Source organism: Pseudochaenichthys georgianus, chromosome 23, assembly GCF_902827115.2.
Source record: "Pseudochaenichthys georgianus chromosome 23, fPseGeo1.2, whole genome shotgun sequence".
In the NCBI taxonomy this organism is placed as follows: Eukaryota; Metazoa; Chordata; class Actinopteri; order Perciformes; family Channichthyidae; genus Pseudochaenichthys; species Pseudochaenichthys georgianus.
Window position 1 is genome coordinate 6912841 of NC_047525.1, and position 23542 is coordinate 6936382.

The window sequence follows — 23542 nt, forward strand, 5'->3', positions numbered from 1 at the left end:
CACATTTATCCTATTTTTCCTCTCCTGCCATCTACACCTCCCATGATGCTTCCATCCCTCCCTCCCTCCCTACTCCCACTTGTTATCTTACTCTATTCTCCTTCTTTATCCTCCTAACACTTTTCCATCCTTAACTAACAATTCAAATGTTCTTTCTCTTCCACCTCCATCTCCCCCGGTATTCATCCTTCCATGTTTATGCACCATGACACCTGTCTTTAAATAAGGACAAAGTGACACATTCGCAGTCTCCAAACTAAGAAAGCTTGGGCTCACTGAGCTTCCCACCTGTTTGCAAACTCCCACAAAAAAAACATCTTGAAAAGTTTATTAACTTTCAGATGTTTGCATCGACATACATCCTGCCAAATCTCTCACAGCTTGATTAAAGTTTAGATAGATGACTGTATAAAAAGCATTTACAGTTTTTCTCAAAACCTTGGCTGCAATTAAGCTTCGACATCCTCCGGGAAGTTTGCAGACCAAAGACCAAGCGTGTTTTTCTTTCAATCTCCATGAGCTATTAAATCACAAAAGGCTTTTTTAATGATTTAGCTCACATAGAGTTAAGCAATCCTTCAGCTTAAAAGTTGAAATCCTTCCTAATAGCTGTTGCAGAGGTTGTTTCCCAGGATCCCTTAGCAGTACATGTTGTTAGTTTCTAATTAGTTAGGCAATCAGTGCAAATATTTACATTTTACTTTTGTGAAAGATCACTTTTTACTCTAAAAGAAAAAAAAGTGTTCACATTGTGGGACTTAAAATAGTGCAGCTCCTCACTAAATAGGAATGAATGCACTTTATAGCCTTTTAAGTGTGTGTAGTACTATATATGTAAAGGTGACTGAACGTTTGGAGTCCTCCAGGTTTAGATATAATAATGTATAAAAAACCAGCATACAATATAGTGTGTTAATTCATCTTTCTCTTTTTTCTTCCCTTTCTGTCACTTCCTCTCTTCCTCGTGCTCTGCTCCTCGCTCTCTCAGTGAGCATGCCAGCCAGTGAGAATGAATCCGTCAACACAGATAACGCCCCCGGGGGAGACGTGGAGGGGGAGACCTGCTGTACCCGGCTAGCGTAAGTACCTCACCCTCTCTCACACACACCCTCTTCTCCTTCTCTTATCCCCCAGCTCTCATGGTCACCTTCCGTCCGTCCCAAGACTGACCTCCATCCTGCCTCTCTCCTCAATAAGCACTTTAGTGTTAGACAAGGTAAGAGAGGCCTGTCCTGGCTCCGTCCTTCACTGAGGTCACCAGGGCGGACCTCATCAAGCTCAAAGAGGTTTGGAAGAATCCCGACAATGGGGCTGGTTAGAGGAGAGCAGAGTGAAAGGAAATTACTCTTCTTTCTCTACCTCCGAATAATCTGTGACCTTCATTAGACTGAGGAATTAAACCTTCTCTAAACCACAGTGCCTTATTCTTTTTCTTTTATTATTCTAAAAATAAACAACATCCCAATTTGAATATTTATTTTGGGCTCATATTTAAGAAGTTGACCCTCATTAGGGACTCATTAAAAATTCCAAAAACATGACATGGTTCATCTCATCTAAATGTAATCCAGTTTGATTTCCCTTTCTTCTCTCCGTCTGTTTCTGCTCACCCTCACCTTTTGTGTTGGCTGGTGAAGTGCCCCCCCCCCCCCCCCTCCCCTGTGGGAGCTCACGAACAGCTGACTCACCTGCCCCTGCTCCCCCCCCCCTCCTTCATTTTTTACATTATTCAACATTTGTGTTGCTTTCTTTCTTAGACTGAAGGCCACGCAGGAGCATGACCCTGGCGGGCCCACTTTACCACTTCAGCACACACAAGCCAACACACCTACAGACAAACTGCTCTGAGATCAGAGCAGAATAGAAGTGAATAGAGAGAGTTAATGTGCAGTACGACATAGACATTGAAAATGGAATGGTTGTGAAATAAAACTAAATCAACAACACTGGAGGCACACTTGGATGGCACACTGTTGTGTATCTGTACTCTCGCTGTCCATCTGTTACTTTGTCTTTGTTACATCATATCTGTGTCTACCTGAGCTGACACAACCTCGACTCATAATGCCAAATAAATGTTAGATTGAAGCCATCATAATTGCTCCATTATTTCCTTATACTGTAGTTCCTTTTATTTCTATTGACTTATTACAGTGTGTGATAGCACTACATCTTGCGTGCATTAAAGATTCATATTTAGAAAAAGATAAAGCACCAAATGCTTTTTCGTATTTGTGTACTATAAAAGCTGTGCTGCATCAAAGCTAAAACAGCTGCACAATAATTCCTCATTTGGTTTTTAAAATAAAAGCGTATTAAATTCTAGCATCCATCTCCTTTCTCTTGTCCACGAGGAGCTTTAAAATAATGACTCCTGAAGTCTTCGTGAAATAAGTGACTCTCAGTCAGACTGTCCCAAACCAAACGAGTAGGAAACCTTGCCAGGACTGGAAATACGAGTGTTCATCTTTTCTCTGCGAGACTGCAACAGGTTGGACTAGCAGCAGTGAGTGTCTCTGCACATTGCCGTAGACATAGTCCTCGGGGTTGGAGCTACTTGGACGCCTGCTGATCTCCATAATGGAGACGGGCACACAGACGGGAGAGACGCGTGTACTGTCAGCCTCCATATCCAGCCAGTCAGTCATTGTATCATCCGTTCAGTCAGGCAGTGAGTCACTTCATTGCTTTGGTCCGTCAATTCATCTGCTGCTACAGACCGAGTCAGCACACTCATCTCACTGAAAGGTCATTACAGTGTGTGACGCTCTTTTTATTTACTTATTTATATGAATACAAGCACTACAATACCATTTAAATGTAACAAAAGGAGCCATACATACACAAACCAGTACAAATCTGATCCCCGTATTCACCAAACATAAGTGCTTTTTTGTGCATATGGTTTTATTATCCTTAAACAACCCTTGCCTGAAAGAGGAACATCAGTTTATACCATCATATTATATATTAAGCCCACATGGTCAGGTCATGGTATTTAAATATGAACAGATATCATTTGATATGTCAATCTGACTTTCTACAGCGGGATTTCCTCTTTCTCTTCTCTCTTCTCCTCTCCTCTCCTCTTCTTTATATTCTTTGCTGTATAATGGCTCAATCATAACAAGGCACACGTTTCCATAGGTTCCTTTTCAAAGTTATGAGTATTTTTATAAACGTGGGACATCGTTAACCTTGTCTATTTGCACCCAACTGTCTCGCCAGCTTGTGTCTAACAAAATGTGTATTTTGGGAGCTTTATTCCTCTGAACTGCCCATATTTACTTTGGGAAAACTTACTTACTTTTCATGACATCTTTTTCATTTGGAAAATCTTTGAAGTGGACACAGAATACATTATTATGGTACATCATTGAGGGCAATATTTCATAACACTACACATTTACTGAATGTAACTATATGGGTTGTTTTTGACACTCACTTATTTGCTTGTGTAACATCAAACCATGAGGTCAGTGTCCTACAACCGAGGCAGCATTAAACAGCAACATACTGCTCCTCCCCTCTCCTCTCCTTTCCTCCCCTCTCCTTTCCTCCCCTGTCCTCTCCTTTCCTTTCCTTCCTCCCCTGTCCTCTCCTTTCCTCCCCTGTCCTCTCCTTTCCTTTCCTCCCCTCTCCTCTCCTTTCCTCTGTCTCCTTTCCTGCCCTCCTCCTCTCCTCTGCCTCCTTTCCTCCCCTCCCCTCTCCTTTCCTCTGTCTCCTTTCCTCCCCTCTCCTCTCCTCTCCTCTCCTCTGTCTCCTTTCCTCCCCTCCCCACTCCTCTCCTCTGTCTCCTCTCTTCTCCTCTCCTCTCCTCTGCCTCCTTTCCTCCCCTCCCCTCTCCTCTCTTCTGTCTCATTTTCCTCCCCTCCCCTCTCCTCTCCTCTGTCTCCTTTCCTCCCCTCCCCTCTCCTCTCCTCTGTCTCCTTTCCTCCCCTTTCCTCTCCTCTTTTCTTCTCCGTCCAGATCAAATCTTCCATAATCTCTTGTCTTCCGTACTGTGTATGTGTTGTTGTTACAGTGGTGAACAATCTACAGACATTTGTCTATTTATAAGTTATATTTTTTCACACCAGGAGTGATTGGAAGAAATCCAAACATAAAGCTGTTATTGTTCACTTGACTGGATGCCACTGTATGTGTTTGCTTGGGGTGATTTGATTCAAAAAACAATTGATTCTACAAATGTCAATTCAAGATCAAATATCCCTCTCCAAACACCCCTTCCATGTTGTGTACCTGTCTATATGTGTGTTATGTGTGTGTATAATTCCATTCTGTTTTCTGTGTTCCAGAAATAGGATCTCCAAATCCAAGTTCAGGTTAGTACATGTTGTTTACCATAGTCCCTTAATCCACCTTCTCTAATGTCTCTTCTGCTGTGGTACTTCTATTGTCCCCAAATTCCTAAAACAGACATTTTCCAACCCATATTAAAATACCAAGAGGTGTTTTGTCCTCTTTAGAGACAGACACATGTTAATATTGGCAAAGTTTTGTAACTAAGGTTCTTTTGAAGAGCCTCAAAAGATGTTTCAAAAATAACTTCACAGACATTAAAGGGACATGTATCTTTCTGTAACAATGCACGTCCGCTTGTTCTGTTGCTGTGAGTCGTGTCTCATGTAACATTCAGTTGTGTGCATCACGACCAAAGCCGCTGTGTGGCATAAGTGACTCTAAATAGCTCACACACACTCAATCAGAAGAAACATGCATTTTGTATAATGTAAGCAGGGAATAATTACACTTCCTGGTTAGCTGTGTTCATATGCTGACAAATCTCTGGTGCTGCAGGGGGACAATAGAGAAAGGGGTCAAGTACAAATCATCAATATACTCATATACTCTCAAACAAGGAAAAGACAGATAATTGATTTGGGCAGTTTTGGTATGGATCCATTACGTGGCTATGGATAAAAGCTGATTGGTTGGAAAGATTTTCTTACTTAAGTGGCTGTGAAAGCGTGTAGTACAATCCTTTATCTTAGCAATATCAGAATTGTTGTAAGGCAGTCATTTTCCTTTTTGGCCACTAACTAAGGTCTGAAAAAACGTCAGTTGTTCGAACAAGTGTAGGTATTAAATGAAGTGGACCCTTGAGTGGACGTGAAGCTGGCAATTATTCAAATCAATAAAGTGTATTTATTAGAGGGCATAAAAAGAGCAAATTAGCTTAAAATGCTCATGTTCAGATGTCTAAATAGAAGACATAATAGAATTTTAAAACTGATGATATTTCCTTATAGTTGAATCACAATATAACACACATCCGTCTACATTTGAGCCTCCAATCATTTCCTCAGGATAAGCATTTGTTCTTTTCCCCTCTAATGGTGCATATCTCCTTCTGGTGTGAATCGTCTTTGAGGGTGACTAACATTTCCTGCTCTCAAACAGACAACCACCGACCAAGGAGTGATGTCATCACTACGCTGCAGACAGACTAACTGACTCTTTCTTTGTTTTCTCTCTCCTCTGCTGTTTTTTTCCCACTCTCTTCTTCACTTGTTCATTTTTAACATTTTTTTTTCCTTATTTCTTCTTTCATGGGCCTGTGATCTTCCTCTTTATTTCCTCCGTTGTTCATTCCTGCCTCTCTGCTGTTTTCCCACTTCCCTCCTCATCACTACGTCTCCTCTCTCCCATATTTTCTCACCTCTCTCTCTCTCTCTCAATCTGCGCTTCTTCCTCCTCAGTCGATACTCTCGGAGGTGGAACAGGCAGTGTAGGAGGAAGTGCCGGGCAGCGGTCAAATCGCAGGTTTTCTATTGGCTGGTCATCTTCCTGGTTTTCCTCAACACTCTTACCATCGCCTCTGAACATCACCAGCAGCCTCAGTGGTTAACTGATGTACAAGGTACGTAAGCACATACATACACCCTATTTGTTGTGTTTGTAGCTACATTATTTTTCCTTTTCCACTAATCTTCCTTTGCTGTCCCTTTTTATCTGTCCCTATTTCCTTGTTCTAACCCCTTCCTCCTTTTTTTTATCTCCTTTCTTGCCTCCTCTGTAGACATTGCCAACAAGGTGTTGCTAGCACTCTTCACTGGCGAGATGCTGTTAAAGATGTACAGTTTGGGTCTGCAGGTCGGTGGCTCACAGCATTATCTTTCTAAAAAATAAGTTCTATGTGAAAATATGTGTTATACATTCAAAGACTTTCAAGAGAAACTCCTCCCTCCACTACTTTCCGCTTAAAGTTTCACTTCTGTCTTAAATCTCCACAGGCGTACTTTGTTTCGCTCTTCAATCGCTTCGACTGCTTTGTAGTTTGTGGCGGCATTCTTGAAACCATTCTGGTGGAAACCAAGGTTATGTCTCCTCTGGGCATCTCTGTGCTACGTTGCGTACGCTTACTGCGAATCTTCAAAATAACCAGGTTAGTATAGACACTTGTTGTCGTTCCCTCTGGTGGTCTTGGTCTTCAATGTCACTTTTCCTGTTCACTTAAAACATGTGACTTACTGGTCTATACAGGTCATGTGAGCACTTGCCAACACGGATCAAAAACAGACCAAAGTGAACCATGTTGTACTTGCCCTGATGAAGGCCTCAATTATTTTGACTTGTACTAAACCTGACATCTGTGCCCCCCCCCCCAGATACTGGAACTCTCTGTCCAACCTGGTGGCGTCCCTGCTGAACTCTGTGCGCTCCATCGCTTCCCTGCTGCTTCTGCTCTTCCTCTTCATCATCATCTTTTCCCTGCTGGGCATGCAGCTCTTCGGGGGGAAATTCAACTTTGACGAGACCCGACGCAGCACCTTTGACAACTTCCCCCAGTCTCTGCTCACCGTGTTTCAGGTGAGGCAGTTGTCTCTATTTACTTCTTGTTTTCTTTTGTTCTCATCTTGTCCTGACTTGAAATGATGAACTTTGACTCCTACATTTCTACAGTACAGAAAGTCATTTCATTTAAGATTTTGATTTAGATTCAACTTTATAGTCATTGAGTACAACGAAATGCAGTTTGCATACAACCAGAAAGTGCAAAGAGTAGTCAAATGCATGAGGTTTCAATAAATACACAATTCAGATCAATGTAACTTAGTTATGTATAAATATGAATAAATGTCTTTTGATAAGGTGCAGATTTAGACCATATACATATAAGGTGCAGGGTTTAGGCATATGTAAGTTAGATACTCTAATCTAGTTTGTATTACAATTGAATTAGATAAATAACTGTGAAAGGGGTGAGACTTTTAATGCTTTTCTTCTTCAGAACTTTATTTATTTTCTTTCTGAATCCACAGATCCTAACAGGAGAGGACTGGAACTCTGTGATGTATGATGGTATCATGGCGTACGGGGGACCGTCCTTCCCCGGCATGCTGGTCTGCATCTACTTCATCATCCTCTTCATCTGCGGAAACTGTATCCTGAGATAACATACGTACATTACATAGCAGCATGTAGCATGTGGATCTGAAGGCAACTGGTGAACAATCAAAGGTCTGGAGCAAAGATTGACAGCCAAATTGTGTTTCTGATTCTGTTCAAACAGATAACAATGTGGCTGATGTGACTCTTTAGGATGCAGGATGAAGGGTGTGTTTTGCATGGGGATACAGTCATGAAGCCAGAACTGTTTGCTGGAGGTCAAAGAAGCTCTGCTCAGGCAGCTGGGACTTCAGTGTCTTTCACATGCAGAAAGGTTACTCTTAATTTACTCAGCCGGCCAGGATTGCTTGCTCTCATCCACACTGATGATCTGTTAGTTCAGCAACATCCTTAGCTTCACCCTTCTGAACAGACATCCTACTGAATGTCTTCTTGGCCATCGCTGTTGACAATCTAGCAGACGCTGAGAGCCTGACGTCTGCCCAGAAAGAAGAGGAAGAGGAGAAGGAGAGGAAAAAACTGGCCAGGTAAGAAAGACAGGTGGACAGTTATCTGGGGAAAAGAAACAAAGTTCTTCTTGCATGTGACACCTGGAAAGGAAGGATAGGATTCAAGGGCGGTGATACTCGAGACTTGAAATGAAAGTACTAACAATGATTTACAATCAGAGCATGAACATGTCATTATGGTTTTAAGTCAGGCTGACATTTTATCTGCTTTGCTTTTGTGTCGAAACCATTTTTTTATTGGGTAATTTAAGCGTCTCACTGCTGACAAAGGCAATGTGTCAGCAATAGTAATGTGACATTTTAGTGCAGCTGAGGAAAATAGCTTTGACAAATCATTACATGTCTTCTTTTTGGTTGCAACCTCTATTGATCTTAGGAAAGACATTTGCCTGCTCACTATGTGTTTGGTTTGATACCCCCCTGGGATTGAAATACTCCCCCTCATTACGAAAATCTAAGTCTTTTTTTGTTGTTCTCCTGGTCTTAATCTAGAAGTGATTCATTACACATTAGTGGATTAAAATGGGGAAAGCTGTTAATATTCTGTCTTTCAAGGTTGGCCATCCCAGAAAAGCGTCTAGCCAACGAGAAGCTGCCCCTGGAGGAGAAGAAGAAGGAGAAGAAGAAAAAGAAGAAGAAGGAGATAGAGCTGAAGTCCATCACTTCCGATGGAGAGGCCAACACTGCCACAAAGGTACAGAAACACACATACAGACGGAGTGTCTGCAGTCTTCAATTATCTAAAAGTGTTGTTGGAGAAATGAATGAACTTGTTGCTGAATGCAATGCTCTCCCCCTGCAGATTAGCATAGGTGACTACTGTGGAGATGAGAGTGAGGAGAAGAACCCATATCCTGCCAACGACTACACAGGTAACACATGGTTGTCATGAAAACGTGCCAAAAACTCGACAGGTCTATGTGACATCTCCAATAAATAAATATATATAAAAAATCTCATCTCAAACATCTTAAAAAAGTACTTTTCATCCCATATGAATGATTACATAGTTTAATTTCACACTGCTTCATATATATATCAAACATTCTGTCTTGGGTCCCATTGTTATATGAATAGAAACTTGGTACCAAGAACCTGTGAATATAAGTAGCTGCTTAACAACACTTTTTAAAGTACTTTATTGCATTTTGATTCAGTCCAATTGTTCCTTTGGATCCTTTGCTACCTCTGCTAAGGCAACAATACCCCCTGTCAGCATTTTATTTATTCTGACGGTTATCCTTTTCCTTCCTCTCATCAGGAGACGATGAGGAGGAGGAGCCTGAGATGCCGGTGGGTCCGCGGCCGAGACCACTCTCCGACGTTCAGTTGAAGGAGAAGGCCATTCCCATGCCTGAGGCCCGCGCTTTCTTCGTCTTTGGTCACGATAACAAGTAAGAGCAGGCTGTGGTTCTGCAGTCAGCCGACCTGCCTTTCCCCCCCCCCCACAGTTTCTCCCAGTGTCTATTCCCATCTCTGTCATGTTCTGATCATATCAAATGTTCTATACATGTTGTAGCATGAGAATGAAATATGTTGGAATTCACTTTGTTTTTCAGATTCAGGGTTCTGTGCCATAAGATAGTCAACCACAATATCTTCACCAACCTCATCCTCTTCTTCATCCTGCTGAGCAGCATCAGTCTGGCCGCAGAGGACCCGGTCAAGAATGACTCCTTCAGAAACCAGGTAACACACACCATAAAAGAACATGAATGTAAGGGTATAGAATAAACACAAGGCGAACACTATAGTCATCATTAGTTGCCCATCAAAGTGAATTCTGTACTGAATGGGTTATAGCCGAGAGCAACGTATAGAGAAGCAGAGCTTATTGTGACTGGCTGGTACACTTCATGACATTTCTTCCACAGTACTACTGTGATTAGCTTCATGTTAGGAAGATGTGAACCTGTTCATCTTTAAGACCATTGCAGCTGTGTACACTTAAAGCGCAACACTATCATCTTATATATAAATGTTATTAAGGGTTAATTGGTGTAATGTGTGAGCTGTAGACCAATGTGAAGAATGAGCACTGTCTCTCGGTGAGCAAGATGCCCTAAAGATCTGTTGTATTGTATTTTATTTGGCTATTATATAGTTTCTGTATACAAATCTACCTCAATTAACCTTAGCATGAAACTTTAATGGAATTATACTTCCTGTTTTTCAGTTTACGCTCTATTCACTCGTAGAATTTGAGTCTAATCGAACCTCATTACCTTAGAGCTGAACCTCATCGTTATTAATTCAGTATGTGGTGAAGTCATCCACGACGATGCTACAGTTCATCATTAGTTCAGCTGTAACTCTGAAGAACTGCACTTTATCATGTTTCTGTCTATGTTTCATGCCTCGAAACAAAAAGCTGTTGTTGTGTTTCTCTTTTGCAGATCCTAGGATATGCAGATCATGTTTTCACTGGACTCTTCACCATTGAGATCATTCTTAAGGTAGTATAGAAAGTTTGTGATGCATCATATTTGGGACGTATCATCTGCAAGTTGTACATGTGATTGATTTGCTTTAATTGAATGTGATCCCAGTCTTTTATAAAGTAGACTTATAATAAAATAATAGAAGTATGTTTCCTCTGCAGTAAAGCCGTTGTTAAAGAAAGTAAACACCATGCATGTATTATGTAATGCCTGCTCAGAGATAAAGGTCAAAAGCACTTCTTCAATTGTTTATTTTATTTGTACACCAGTGGTGGATAGTAACAAAGTACATTTACTCAAGAGCTGTACTTGAGTAGAATTTTGAGGTACTTCTGAGTATTTTCCTCCTTATATACACTTTGACATATATTTACTGGTTAAGACACCCAGCAGCAGTATATCGAGTATTTCAATAAGCTCTACATTCACAAGCTGTGATAGAAACAGATAATACAGATCATGATAATTACCCGGTAACTCTATATATATACAAGATTCTGAATTGGGCCATTACGGGTGCTAAGGGGTACTTTTACTAATAAGTGTAACTTGATGCCGATACTTTAGTACTTTTACTTAAGTAAGATTTTGAAAGCAGGACTTTTACTTTTAACAGTATATTTACAATGTATTATATCTACTTTTATTCAAAATGTACATTTACTCAACTGTGCTTGTATCCTTCTTTAAAATATGAACTTTGACCCCAACAGATGACAGCCTATGGGGCCGTCCTCCATAAAGGTTCATTCTGTAGAAACTATTTCAATATTCTGGACCTGGTGGTTGTCAGTGTGTCCCTCATCTCCTCTGGAATACAGTGAGTGCAGCCTAACGTCTCCTGATGCATGCTTTATACTGTCGTCCCATTTGAAATATAAGCTGCTTTAGCCTTTCAGTCCAAGTAGTGTGCACTGATACATCGAACATTATGTGGCAGCAGTTCCAAGCGACATCATCAGGGAAGCTTACAGTATCATCAAACATCCATTTGTGTGGCTTCATGTTTAAAAGCTGGACCAGTCAGCCAGATAATGACAAGTGCATGAGACACTGGTCCTTTCCAAGAAGACACAAATCAAGCTGTAAAGTGGGAACAAAAATGTGTTAATGTAAATTGCCCCATGCTTCACACTTCTGTCTGTTCTCTAACAAGTTCACACTTCATTACTCCCAATTCCTTTCTCTCTTTGTGATGTTTACTAAATGTGTGCTCTGCTTCTTGTTCTTGAAATGCTGTGATATTTCTGATGTTTAATATGCTATGCTACACTCTCTGTCTCTAATGCTTAATAGCCATGACTTCTCGACGTAAGTCCACATTGGTCCGCACTAATAACCCCCTTAACAGACCTTCACCTTAACTGTGTAAAACTGTCACTCTTTTGCTTTTGGTATTTCTATGGTCTTGGAGAGTTTTAGTCAAAGCAAGTGCACTCTGTGATGTTGTCATCGGGCGTAGGTTATTGGGGTTACACTGTATTGATAATACATGGAAAAACACACGATTGTGCTTCGTCACACTTTCAGGTCTTATCAGCAACATTTGTTTTGAGCCAAAGCTTGTCTTTTCTAGGGGGCGCCCCCTGGGTCCTGTTCTATTGTACTCAGCTGTCATGTCCAATAAATGTCAATATGATTATTTATCACATATATTTTGGGGCAGCGCAAACTCAGTTACCATACGTTTGGATAAACGGAACTCTCCTGGGCTGTAGAAAGGACACCATAATGCTGACATCTCCGTTGTTTTTGCCTGTTGAAAGTCGTGAGTGTGTGGGATTTTTTCTGGGTATATCACAGTCAGATTAATTGTGAAGGTGCTGGTAGTGTCTACTACCGCCTCAGTGCATTTATTTCAACCCAATATGGAAGTATCCCCTGTGGATATACTGTATCTCTGTATCCTTTTTTTTTTTTTAAATGTCCATTTAAGTATCTGCGCAAATAGAAGTAATTTTGTAGAAAAACAGCATGGAAATTGCAAAAGTTCATCAAGGGTTTTGTTAGTTAAAATGCAGAAAACCACATACAGAAAGCGTGATGTGTTTCTGCTCTGTGTGATATTGTGTGTGGACAGCATGTAATATGTCCAACATTAGTTCACACGAAAGAACAGTGTGTCCGATATGTAACACCTTACTTCCTATCTCTGGACGGAAACTGCATGTTTGCTTTCTTAGGAAACGATTTAAAAAGCAGGTGGCTTGCACAGCTATATTCAGGATAAACAGAAATGTGATCCAGGCACAAGGAAGGAAACAAGCCTTTATTTGAGTGAATAAATCATTAAAATGCCATCATATACTGATGTAGGACTTGCTCAGGGCTATTGTTGAACAACATTCATTAGTAGTTATATTCATTTTATATTCTAAAGACATGTTTGAAATTGAGTTGAAGTTTGTACTATCACTACAGGATATCTCCACAGCTGGTTTGACTGTGATATGTTGCTGATGAAATCCTGCTCAACATGAGCTCCCTTTAATTCCCTTTAAACGTTACCTTCCCGTGTGAACTGTTCAACAGGTCTTTCCTTTTTTTATTTTAAAGTATACAGAGAATAATGTCACTCCCTTTATACCACTCCTTTAACCCTCTTAAAACGTCACTCCCTTAAAAGTATACATTGACATTTTGAATACACTTTTTTCCTTTGTGACACTTTGGGGAAAAGTTTTTGCATTTTGTTCATCGGTAAACTGAACATCCTGAAGGTTTCTCGCTTGTTTCAGAGCTGTTGAAGTCATACAGTAATAATGAAGACCTAGTTCAGATGAACAATGGACCAATGCTCAAGCTTTTTCCAAATATCTATTGTAAAATTCAAAATGTCATTGTATGCATTTGATTCTTTTGGTTGAAATGTTCAAACCTCTTCCTTCACTCCACTTCCTTTGAAAGGTCACACTGTTTGGCATTTGGCTTTAACTGACACAATCATTCTGTTTGCCTGTACATGTCTGTGTGTTGCTTTATCTGTGTTAAACATGTGTGTGTTTGATACATACACACTTTTTCTATATTGTTCCTACTATTGTGCACATTTTATGTTATTTTCCTCATTCATCAACACGTACACACCCATAATGTCAGTCAATATATGATACGTTTGTTAGTAGAATGAACTAAACCTGACTATAATGCAGTATTTTTATTTGGCCACCTGATTTCTGCTAGATCAAATAAAGTGCACTGCTTCCAATGCCCTAATAGAAATCAGAGATACTACTCAGCGATTTGTTGTAAGTCATTTTAAACATGTTTCATTGCTTTTTTAAGCATACATTCTGTAAAGGTAATGTTTAAAAACAAAACACACATATTATTACTGACTTTGCAGAATTGAAGGCGACCTTTACCCGTTTCTAAAGACAGTCATTATAGTTTTGTGTCATACTTCTCGTTGTGTTTCAGTTCACTTTATCGGATCATTTTGGTTTCTTTAACTTGTGTGTTTATTGACCTTTTCTTCAGTTTGTGCTGAAAAAATGCTTTTAAAACTTCTTTTGCAAATATGTCTTCATGTGTGTACAAATGTGTGTTTCATCAGTTAACCTGGAGCATAGTTAACCCCATGTGTGTTTCAGGTCCAGTGCCATTAACGTGGTGAAGATCCTGAGGGTCCTGCGGGTGCTCAGACCACTGAGGGCCATCAACAGAGCCAAAGGACTAAAGGTTAAAACACTCACACATATATCAAAAACACATAATACACACATACTCTCTTCTTAACAAATAAATACACATTATTGTACTTCACTATCATTATGGGTGTGTTTTACAGCATGTAGTGCAGTGCGTGTTTGTGGCAATCCGGACCATCGGCAACATCGTCATCGTCACCACGCTGCTCCAGTTCATGTTTGCCTGCATTGGAGTACAACTCTTTAAGGTAAAGTGGAAAGGAGGGACAGAATAAGGACAGGCTTCGTAATCAGGTTAATTTAAATACTAAACCTCTATGTTTTCCCCTCAGGGCAAGTTCTTCACCTGTACTGACAGCTCCAAACAAACGTATGCAGAGTGCAGGTGAGAGATCCCTCCTGCACGCCAGCTGCTCGAACTCTACCTTATAGAATGACTACTTGATAATACATGTTGATGTGTGTGTGCGCGTCTGCTTGTGTCCACAGGGGTTCCTACATTATGTATAAGGACGGTGATGTGGGGAAGCCTGAAAGAGCCCTGAGACTGTGGGAGAACAGCGACTTCAACTTCGACAATGTCCTGCAAGGCATGATGGCTCTGTTTGCTGTGTCTACCTTCGAGGGCTGGCCAGAGTGCGTGTCTTAAAACAAAAAATGCATTTATATTTATATATATATATATATATATATATATATATCCTGACCTGCATACTGTTTCTACACATTTATTTATTTATTTTGTGACCAACTATTTATTCTTTTCTAGTAGCACTCACGGAGGGACACATATACAGATACAAGTTATGTACAATAATACAAAAAGAAAGAGAACAAATAATAAAAGGAGATGTATAGGGAGTCCCTTGGCCACGACACCCACCCCCCCCCCCCCCCCCTCTTGCCATGTCACAAAAATCATACATAATGCTGGTTAGCAATAGTCTAAGTTCATCTGTTACACACATGTTTGCATAACAGTTCATAACCAATACTTTCTTTTTTTATCTCGTCTTTTTTAACTAAGTTGACATTGAGTCCTGTCCCAATCATCTTTCAATACATCAAGGCGTGCATATATGTACAGTCATACATTACATGAAGGATGTAACCAGGTCAGCAGCTCTTGTAATAGCCTGTAGTGTTTCTCCTTTAGCATTGTTAACAGAAGTGATTGACAGCTCTGAGTAGTATGTCCTGATAGGAAGATATCAGTTGCTTGATATAGTATGTTGGGGTTTCCTGCAGAGTGTATTTTATACTCATTAAAACTGTGCACTGGAGTCCTTTTCTCTCCTGCAATCTCCACATTCCTCCTTTCCTTCAATGATTCGTCCCTCCTTCCCTGCCCTCCCTCAGGTTATTGTACCGAGCCATAGACTCTCACACCGAGGACGTTGGGCCCATCTACAACTACCGCGTGGTCATCTCCATCTTCTTCATCATCTACATCATCATCATCGCCTTCTTCATGATGAACATCTTCGTCGGTTTCGTCATTGTCACATTCCAGGAGCAAGGAGAGCAAGAGTATAAGAACTGTGAGCTGGACAAGAACCAGGTACTGTCTCTGTCTGTCTGTTATTGCTTACTTCCATGTACTGCAAGATAGACGTGTTTTAAGGGTGAAGTAGAAGGAGAGTGACTATTGTGGCTGGAGTGGGAAAGTCATTTTGCAAAGGCACAAAGGAGAGTGAATGTATGCCCTGCAGTGGGGGGGAGACATGGGAAGCTGAAGCGCTCCAGGAGAGCAGCCAGGAGGGAAGTACAGCAGCTCAGAAAGAAGATGAGACTAAAGCGTAATGAAGGAGCCAGGCCAAGTCCCTGCAGCTGGGTTTCCTGTCATGATTCAAGAACTTGGACATTCACACAGAGCAGGGAACAGAAGTCTGGGCTGGAAACAAAGAGCTTTTTCAGACTGCCAAAAGACAATTCTGCAGCTCTTCCTCCAGGGTGGTCTGAGCACAGAGAGGGCGAGTGATGAGAAACAGGCGACATGTTTCTGTGTGCTCACGTGTTTGTGTGTGTGTGTCACAGCGTCAGTGTGTGGAGTACGCTTTGAAGGCACGTCCATTGCGGCGCTACATCCCCAAGAACCCCTACCAGTATAAGGTGTGGTATGTGGTCAACTCCACCTACTTTGAGTACCTGATGTTCACACTCATCCTTCTCAACACCATCTGTCTGGCCATGCAGGTGAGTCTCTCTCTCACACACACACACACACACACACACACACACAAATCCCCCTTTCTTTTGAACGAGTCATGTATGTGTCTTTGCAGCATCATGGACAGACAAAAGGCTTTAATGATGCCATGAACATCCTCAACATGCTCTTCACTGGACTCTTCACTGTGGAGATGATCCTAAAACTGATCGCCTTCAAACCCAGGGTAAGTCCACCTCTCTAGCGATGACATAGACAATAACAGTCTAGTAGATGCAGTAGAGTAGAGAAATAAAAAGTATCTGCTGCATTTAGTATGTTAATCAAACAAAGTTGTACTACTAATCATGACAACCTATGGATATAATAAAGTAGCTGTACATTTGAGGTTTTGCATTAGAAATAACTGCTCACTGATGTTGAGCTGTATGTTCCTAATCCGCATGTAATTTCCTCCAGACGATAAATACCGTGTCATGGATCTAAAACATGATTAGTGGACGGCATCATGTGGCTTTTAATCTCACTGCTCCCTTGTTTTCCTGCTGTTGTTGCTATGACGCTGTGTGGGTTTATTGGTCCAATGTTAGAACGTCCTGGTGCATCAGCTGTTTAAACAGTAACAGATGGGAACGCTTCATCCTATTACTGCAGGGTTGGTGGAAAACCCTTGAACTGAATCAATAGACAAAACTGTTTCATATCATATCTTCCCCCTGCTCTCTACTGGTACGCAGTACATAATGCTAATCAAAAGATGAGCGTAAGAAACGTTGCAGTTATTGCTTGACTTTTTACAGATAATGATTAGCCAAACTGACATAAACACAAAAGCTCACTGACTGCTTTAATAGAACGCGACGGTGAAATATGAAGTTCAATTAAACAGCCTGCTGAGAGTCATTTTCTTTTTTTTTAACCTTATCCTTCAACATAATTGGCGACGGTGCCGGTGTCACTTTGACTCATTACGTTCATTATAAACAGTGCGTTATAACCAAATTCTGAACTTTTCATTCCAAATACAAAATGTTTTATGCATTCATTCATTATTTCTAGTCAGCTATGGAATTAATTCGAATTTGTATTTATTATTTATGTGAAGTTAATTGCTCAAAGTTATTTGTTGGCATTAATGAATGTCATTTATGAACAAATTCATTATCTGGGAGCCCTTGGATTTCTCACTACTTATTAAAACGTAATTATATGTCGTTTTTCCAGTTAGCTATTAAATCAACATTATGTTGGACAAAATGTGTTCTTTTATCAAGATTTATTAAGATGAATCAAATAATATTTTCTTTTAATAATAACATCAAAAGATTATGGATGTACTTCATGCATGTAATCATGCAGTGTTTCCATGCACAGGCGGCTCCAGCTGGAATAACCAATTATGTGCAGGAGAACTTTTAAGGCTTGGGAAATGACCTCATGCTGCGCTGCATTATGTGTGAAATATAAGTTCATGTTAACGCTAATTATGGCTTACTCAATTCAGTTTTTAGTGGAAAATACAAAAACCTATTTTCCCTCTTTCATGCATTTCATGTATGTCAAAAAGTGAAGTGCAGCATGAGGAAATGTTCCCAAGCCATAATGAACCCTGGTATTGAAAATGACCCACCCTTAAGGACATTACTTGTCTCATTGTTTTAACTTCAGTAAACTCTTCCGGCACACACAGCCGGACCACCTGCTAACACGTTTATTTTCAGGTATTGCAGTCGTCAAAGCACATGTGGAATCAGCTGGGGAGACTTTTATAATGTGAAAAATGTGTGCTAATGCCTTTTAATGTGTGATCTTAACAGTGTTGTTTAGTTCTGAACATATTTGTGAATGATCTGTGTTCGCTTTCCTCCCCACTTCCTGTTTTATAACTGATGTGTGGGGACGTTAGTATGGCACATAAATGCAATCACTACATGCAATAGCATTTAGATTGCAACCCTAACTCTATTAATGTTTGACCCTGCTTTTACATTAATATTGCCACACCTCAAACAACTTCATCAAAGCACTAGGATGCCTTGTTATTTTTACATAACCTTTTAAGATGATACCTCAGGTGCTGATGACAGATTCAAGTAGATTGACTTTCTCTCAGCATCTTTCTTTTTGACCACTTTACCAGTTTGATTCATACAAATGAGTTGTATTCATTTGTGCAAACTTAATGTTTTTAAAACGTTGCAGTCAAAGTAAAATAACCCTTCCTAAAAATAGGACATTTCATTATCCAGACATTGGTCCTTCTTATCCACCAGTTCGAAATTCCAGCCATCTTTAGACACACAAATGCTTACATATTTCATCTTATCTTGTTGCAAAAGATTGGCACAAAAATGGTCGCAACATCCGCCTTCCTAGTCCACAGCAATACCAATACAAATGGTGCTATGGGAGAACACACAGTCTGAATGAAAAGTAACTTACTTTACAGTATGGAAGTGTTTCTAAAAATGCCATGTGCCAGTCCAGTCTCACAATGACCCTTGTTAGATCTTGGCTCTCCCCTCAAGTTTACACCAGAAAATAAAACGTTCTCTCTCCTCACAGTACATATAATATATTTGTATTTTACCACCCTAAATGAAACAAATGTGGCCTGAAGCTATGGGGATGTTTTTCATAAATACCACTACTGGTGATGAATCGGCCTCCACAAGCCAATCACACAAAGTGGGCTTTCAGTATAATCACGTTGCTAGAACAGCCAAAGATGCAGGTGGAAGACATGAATAACTTCCACCCAACATGCTATAACAGAGCAGGAAACCCAGCTGATGGACAGATACTGGAAAGGAAACTGTTTGATTCTGTCGATTAGGATTCAAATGTGTCCTTTCATGTGTGGGTTCATCAGCTGATTGTCCCCCTCAGTGTACTGCACAGCCTCATACCGACATAATAGGGCTGGGAAGTGGCAGCAGATGTTGTTTTCCTTCTAACCTACCTTTCTTACCCTCCTCCTCCTCCTCCTCCATCTCCTCCTCCTGCTCACCTCATCCTGTGTAGGGGTACTTTAGTGATCCCTGGAATGTGTTTGATTTCCTCATCGTAATTGGCAGCATAATAGACGTCATTCTCAGTGAGATCAACGTAAGTACGATGCCCACTCTCCTTGTCGCTCCCTCTTTCTCTCTGTCGTGTGCCTTCTTGATTCTTCTTTCATTTCCCGCCACACTCCTCCTCGGTGGCTCTTTCTGTGTTGTGTTGTCCTTTCTCTTCATCTCTCCTTCTCCTCTCTCTCTGCCTCCTCTTTCTCTTCTTCCTTCTCCTACTTCTCTCCCTCCATCCTTGACTCCAAGATGGCCGCTGCTACTCAGGGGACCCCCGACCACAAAGGGTTCCTGAGCGAGACCAAGCGTCTTCATGGGTTTCTTAAAACGTAGAGGCAGGGTTTAGCTCGGGCACAGAAGGTTCCTGTCTTGCGTCCTGCTTCCTCACAGTATCTCAGGTGTTGTCGGGTTTTTTCTCCACTTTTTGTCAGACTGTGACTTACCCTCAGGTTTGATTCCCTCACTAACTGAACTAACTCGCTGACCAACCACACACTTACACATCATTTTAACCACAACAACAGGGGCCTTTTATTTGGTTGTGATTTTGTTGGAATTTGTTCTGTACTGTTGTTCTTGTTGTTGACATTTTCCTCTCATGGACAAGCATGACCGATCTCCGCTGCTCTTCCTCTGCTGTCCATCTTTTCAAGACCCCTCCTTTTCTTTTTTTGCCGTTGAATTTTGTTGATTCTTTCCCTCTCTCTTCCTACTAAAACAACTCCAATGCTCATGTATATAATGTTTTTTATCTTATTTTTCTCCTCTCTCCATTTATTTTTGTTTTTTCCATTTTTTAAATGTCTTATGTTCTGTCCTTTTCTTCTGTTGTTTTTCTGTTCTCTCCACCCCTACGCAGCATTATTTTGTTGATGCATGGAACACATTTGATGCCTTGATAGTTGTGGGTAGCATTGTTGACATAGCGATCACTGAGGTTAACGTAAGTAGTCCAACTCCCTCCCTTCCTGCCTGCCTGCTCTGCCATTCCCACACACACACACACACACACACACACGGACAGAGTGCTGATACCCATCTCGCATGCTTTCAGATGATTAGGAAACTTCAGCTGCATCACATTTGAGCTTAACAGACGGCTGAATAACTCTGGCAGTGAACACGTCCAGATGTCGTAGTCATTTGAAACAAAAGAAAGGCTTGCTACAGTGGTTCTTAGAGATGTTTGACCCATGACATCTTAATACTTTTTAGATGGGTCAGCTTTATTCATTAATATGTTGGCCTTTGGGATGCTGACATTATTATTTAAACTCTGTATAACAACTGGAGGCTTCAAAACAGCTTTCCTGAGTTCCCCTTTCTGCGTATTCATCTTCAGGAGTGGAATAATTGGGCTGCTATTCAATTTGAATTCTCTTAATTCAAGTCCTGTTTTGTATAGATTATGTAACATTTGAAACTGCTTCAGAAAGGTATTCATGCCTCAGTCTGATAAACATCAATAGCTTCAAAAACTATTGCATTTACCACTTGAACCTGTTGCATTGTCTGAGCACTTGGTTTGGTTTCACATTGAGTTGATCTTTTAACATGGCCACAGGGGAGAGTGTCCATTCCCCTGGCATGATGGACACTGTATAGCATGGCAGATGTGAAGGTGCTATATCCAGGCCTGCTACTATTATCATGTTTACAGATAGGGTGCGCATTTATGCAAAGCAGCAAATGTTACCGGAAAGATATTGAATACAGATTCTCAAGTGTTTTGACCCAAGGGTCATGAAACATTCTAAATTCATAAATCACCAGAGAAACATCAAATTCAAATGAGAATTTTGTATTATATTTTATTCGACAATAGTAATGCCCAGACATGGATTTGCCCAGGACCTGTGAAATGTATGCAAATGTAGCATGAATTCATTTAGCATCGACGTGAGGGCCCTATGGTCAACAGTGGGGCTGAATAAGAATGAATATGCCACACACAAGTCAAATGTTGAGTGTCTATCGTATTTACACTTCAGGGATAATTGGTGTTTTATTCATGCGTTATTCAGCAGGAGAACAGGCAGTGTGTATTAACTCTTCATTCAGCATTAACAATGGATAGTTTCTGCTGTGTGTGCAGTTTTCCGGAGAGGAAAATGATTCTGTACTACGATCAGACAGTGACGCTGAATAAGTCGAGATCTCTGGGAGTCTAACTTTGCTATACACTACATTTGTTTCAGCGAATGAAGACACAGAAACCGCCTTACTTTGTTTCTACACATTTACATCATCTTACGTCACATCCATTATAGAAACATTTGACTACATGTGGATGCACATTAAGTTTAGATTTACTCTCACAACCTCAGCATGCTGCCGGTTTGAGGACATGAAGCAAAGAAAGGATAGGCCCATGTGTACACCGGTATGTTCCCCCATGGTGGAATGCGGTTTGATTCACCTCAGACAGAACTGGGCAGGCATACAAATAAGGTTACTGTATCCCAGGGGTGTGTGAGCAAGGCAGCTGTTCAGCAGGCCTTTGGAAAGGGACTCCGTTTGTCCCCATGAGAGGCTGACAGGGCTGCATGGAAGCCACACCGGGTATTTTTTAAATGGACATTTCATCTTTTATTCACATATGAAATTGATGAAATCTAGTTGAAATGTTCTATATCCTGTTGTTGCTTCACATTGAATGTATGCATCAGATCTTTTTGTAGCAAGAATGCTTTTATATAGGGAAAGAGGAGTGTATAAATATATACGTAGACACTTAACAAAAGACTGTCCGAGGGTGAACAAATCATTTGAGTCAGTTGCCAATGGAACTTTTGACAATGATTAACCTGATTTATTTCATACTGAGGTATATAATATATAATGAGGTATATTTAACTGAGGTTCAATAGGCCAGAGATATACATCTTTGTCATCTATACAAGTCACTGATGCTGCACTTTGGTTTGGAGTTTGCCTTTGGTTTGATTTTGCTGATTGGTTTGCAGTTATTCCTGAATGTTTCATTATGTCCCTCCTTCCCTAACCTAAAGGCATGGCCCTACGTCCTTTTTTTTTTCTTCTCTGTTGTTTTTTTTAAATAATTTGAGTGATGACACTCAGGCTACCTTTTTCTATTTTTTTTTTTTTAAGAAACCCTCCGCACTTTAACCCTGTGAGAAGTCTCGTCTGTTTCTGAACTAGGACCCTGTCACTGAGACATTTTAGATTTTAGCCTGTTACTGCATTTCACGAGGCACAAGTGCATTTGAATGTGCAATGAGGTTACAAACTAATAGCAGCAGCTTGCCAACATCTTCCTCCCTGTCATTGCTTTTCTTAAGTACACAGCGAAGTGCAGTAACAGGCCAGCTTTTAAAATGTTTTCACTTTGCCTTTAGTAAATATTAAATTGCTTAAATCTCTCTTATGAGTGCACCCCCTTCGCTGCTCTGCTGGGTGCTTGTTGACTTAGATTAGCTTTTTGTGGTCATCGAATCAGAATACTTTTAAAACCCTGGGTCTCTAATTCTCCCCAGCAACCTGCGGGTGCTTCTTAAATCTCATCTGGTTTCCTTTTCTCCGTTTTTTGTTTTTGATATGAGTAGAAGTAGTGTGAACAGATCTGTAGTGGTTTTCTTCGAGCGGTGTCTTGCAGAGGATGCCAGTATGAACTGCATCTACTCCTCCTTGTCTTTCTCTCTACTCGGAATGCCTCCTCTTCTTCTCTCCATCTCTCTTCTTCTCTCTCTGAGCTTTTTCAGTTCACTTGACTCTTCTGTTATGGATGTTTATCCCTGTCTCTCTCTGTCTTCTCTCTCATTGGTTTGCGGTGCTGCTTGCTCACCTGAAATGCAAGCTGGGTAACATGGGTCTCATGCTGTCACTCATCCAAAGAGGACAGCCTATTATGTGCTACGCATTTTAAAAAAGGATTGTGAAATAAGGTATGGTTTAATCCTGGCCCATGACAGGTCAAATGCACCTTAACCACAAATCTTGTAAAGAAAGTTCTCAAGAAACCCATGTTGCCCATTGAACTGACTGAACTGATGACATTTGCTGAACACATGACGTGTAATGTGAGAAACAGCTCATGCTAATTTAAAATGAGCTCATATCCACACTGTAGTTCAGCCTTTAAGGAATTCTCTATATTGATTTACAAACCGAATGTTTTGTTTGGTTAAACTTACAAACCATGTTCAAATGCTCTACATCTGATGAATAATGAAACTGAAGTTAATAGGATCATTTTTAAAGAAGGGAGGATTAAAGTTGAATGTGTGTCTCATTCACAGCCTTGATTTCATGTTTCATATTGAAGCATTTTTCAGATTTTAATATGCTTTCATTGACCAAGCTAGCCCTCAAAGTAACACACAAACACACA

The 23542-nt window shown here is 40.6% G+C and overlaps 1 protein-coding gene across 2 annotated transcripts in view; it reads left to right on the forward strand.

Moving 5' to 3' along the window:
* The window catches only part of cacna1c (calcium channel, voltage-dependent, L type, alpha 1C subunit), a 256189-nt gene that overhangs the window by 202206 nt on the left and 30441 nt on the right, over positions 1-23542 (forward strand). Inside the window, exons 11-33 of one of the 2 annotated variants that reach the window (XM_071201832.1) lie at positions 989-1079; positions 4299-4325; positions 5703-5863; positions 6023-6096; positions 6237-6388; positions 6612-6813; positions 7266-7386; positions 7766-7880; positions 8418-8556; positions 8665-8734; positions 9124-9256; positions 9422-9551; positions 10259-10318; positions 11017-11123; positions 13897-13984; positions 14094-14201; positions 14286-14338; positions 14443-14589; positions 15313-15514; positions 15991-16149; positions 16239-16349; positions 19148-19231; positions 20051-20134. In XM_071201832.1, coding sequence (XP_071057933.1) covers positions 989-1079; positions 4299-4325; positions 5703-5863; positions 6023-6096; positions 6237-6388; positions 6612-6813; positions 7266-7386; positions 7766-7880; positions 8418-8556; positions 8665-8734; positions 9124-9256; positions 9422-9551; positions 10259-10318; positions 11017-11123; positions 13897-13984; positions 14094-14201; positions 14286-14338; positions 14443-14589; positions 15313-15514; positions 15991-16149; positions 16239-16349; positions 19148-19231; positions 20051-20134 — 2618 coding nt within the window. The remainder of the gene's footprint in view (positions 1-988; positions 1080-4298; positions 4326-5702; positions 5864-6022; positions 6097-6236; positions 6389-6611; positions 6814-7265; positions 7387-7765; positions 7881-8417; positions 8557-8664; positions 8735-9123; positions 9257-9421; positions 9552-10258; positions 10319-11016; positions 11124-13896; positions 13985-14093; positions 14202-14285; positions 14339-14442; positions 14590-15312; positions 15515-15990; positions 16150-16238; positions 16350-19147; positions 19232-20050; positions 20135-23542) is intronic. The other variant, XM_071201831.1, reaches the window with a different exon arrangement.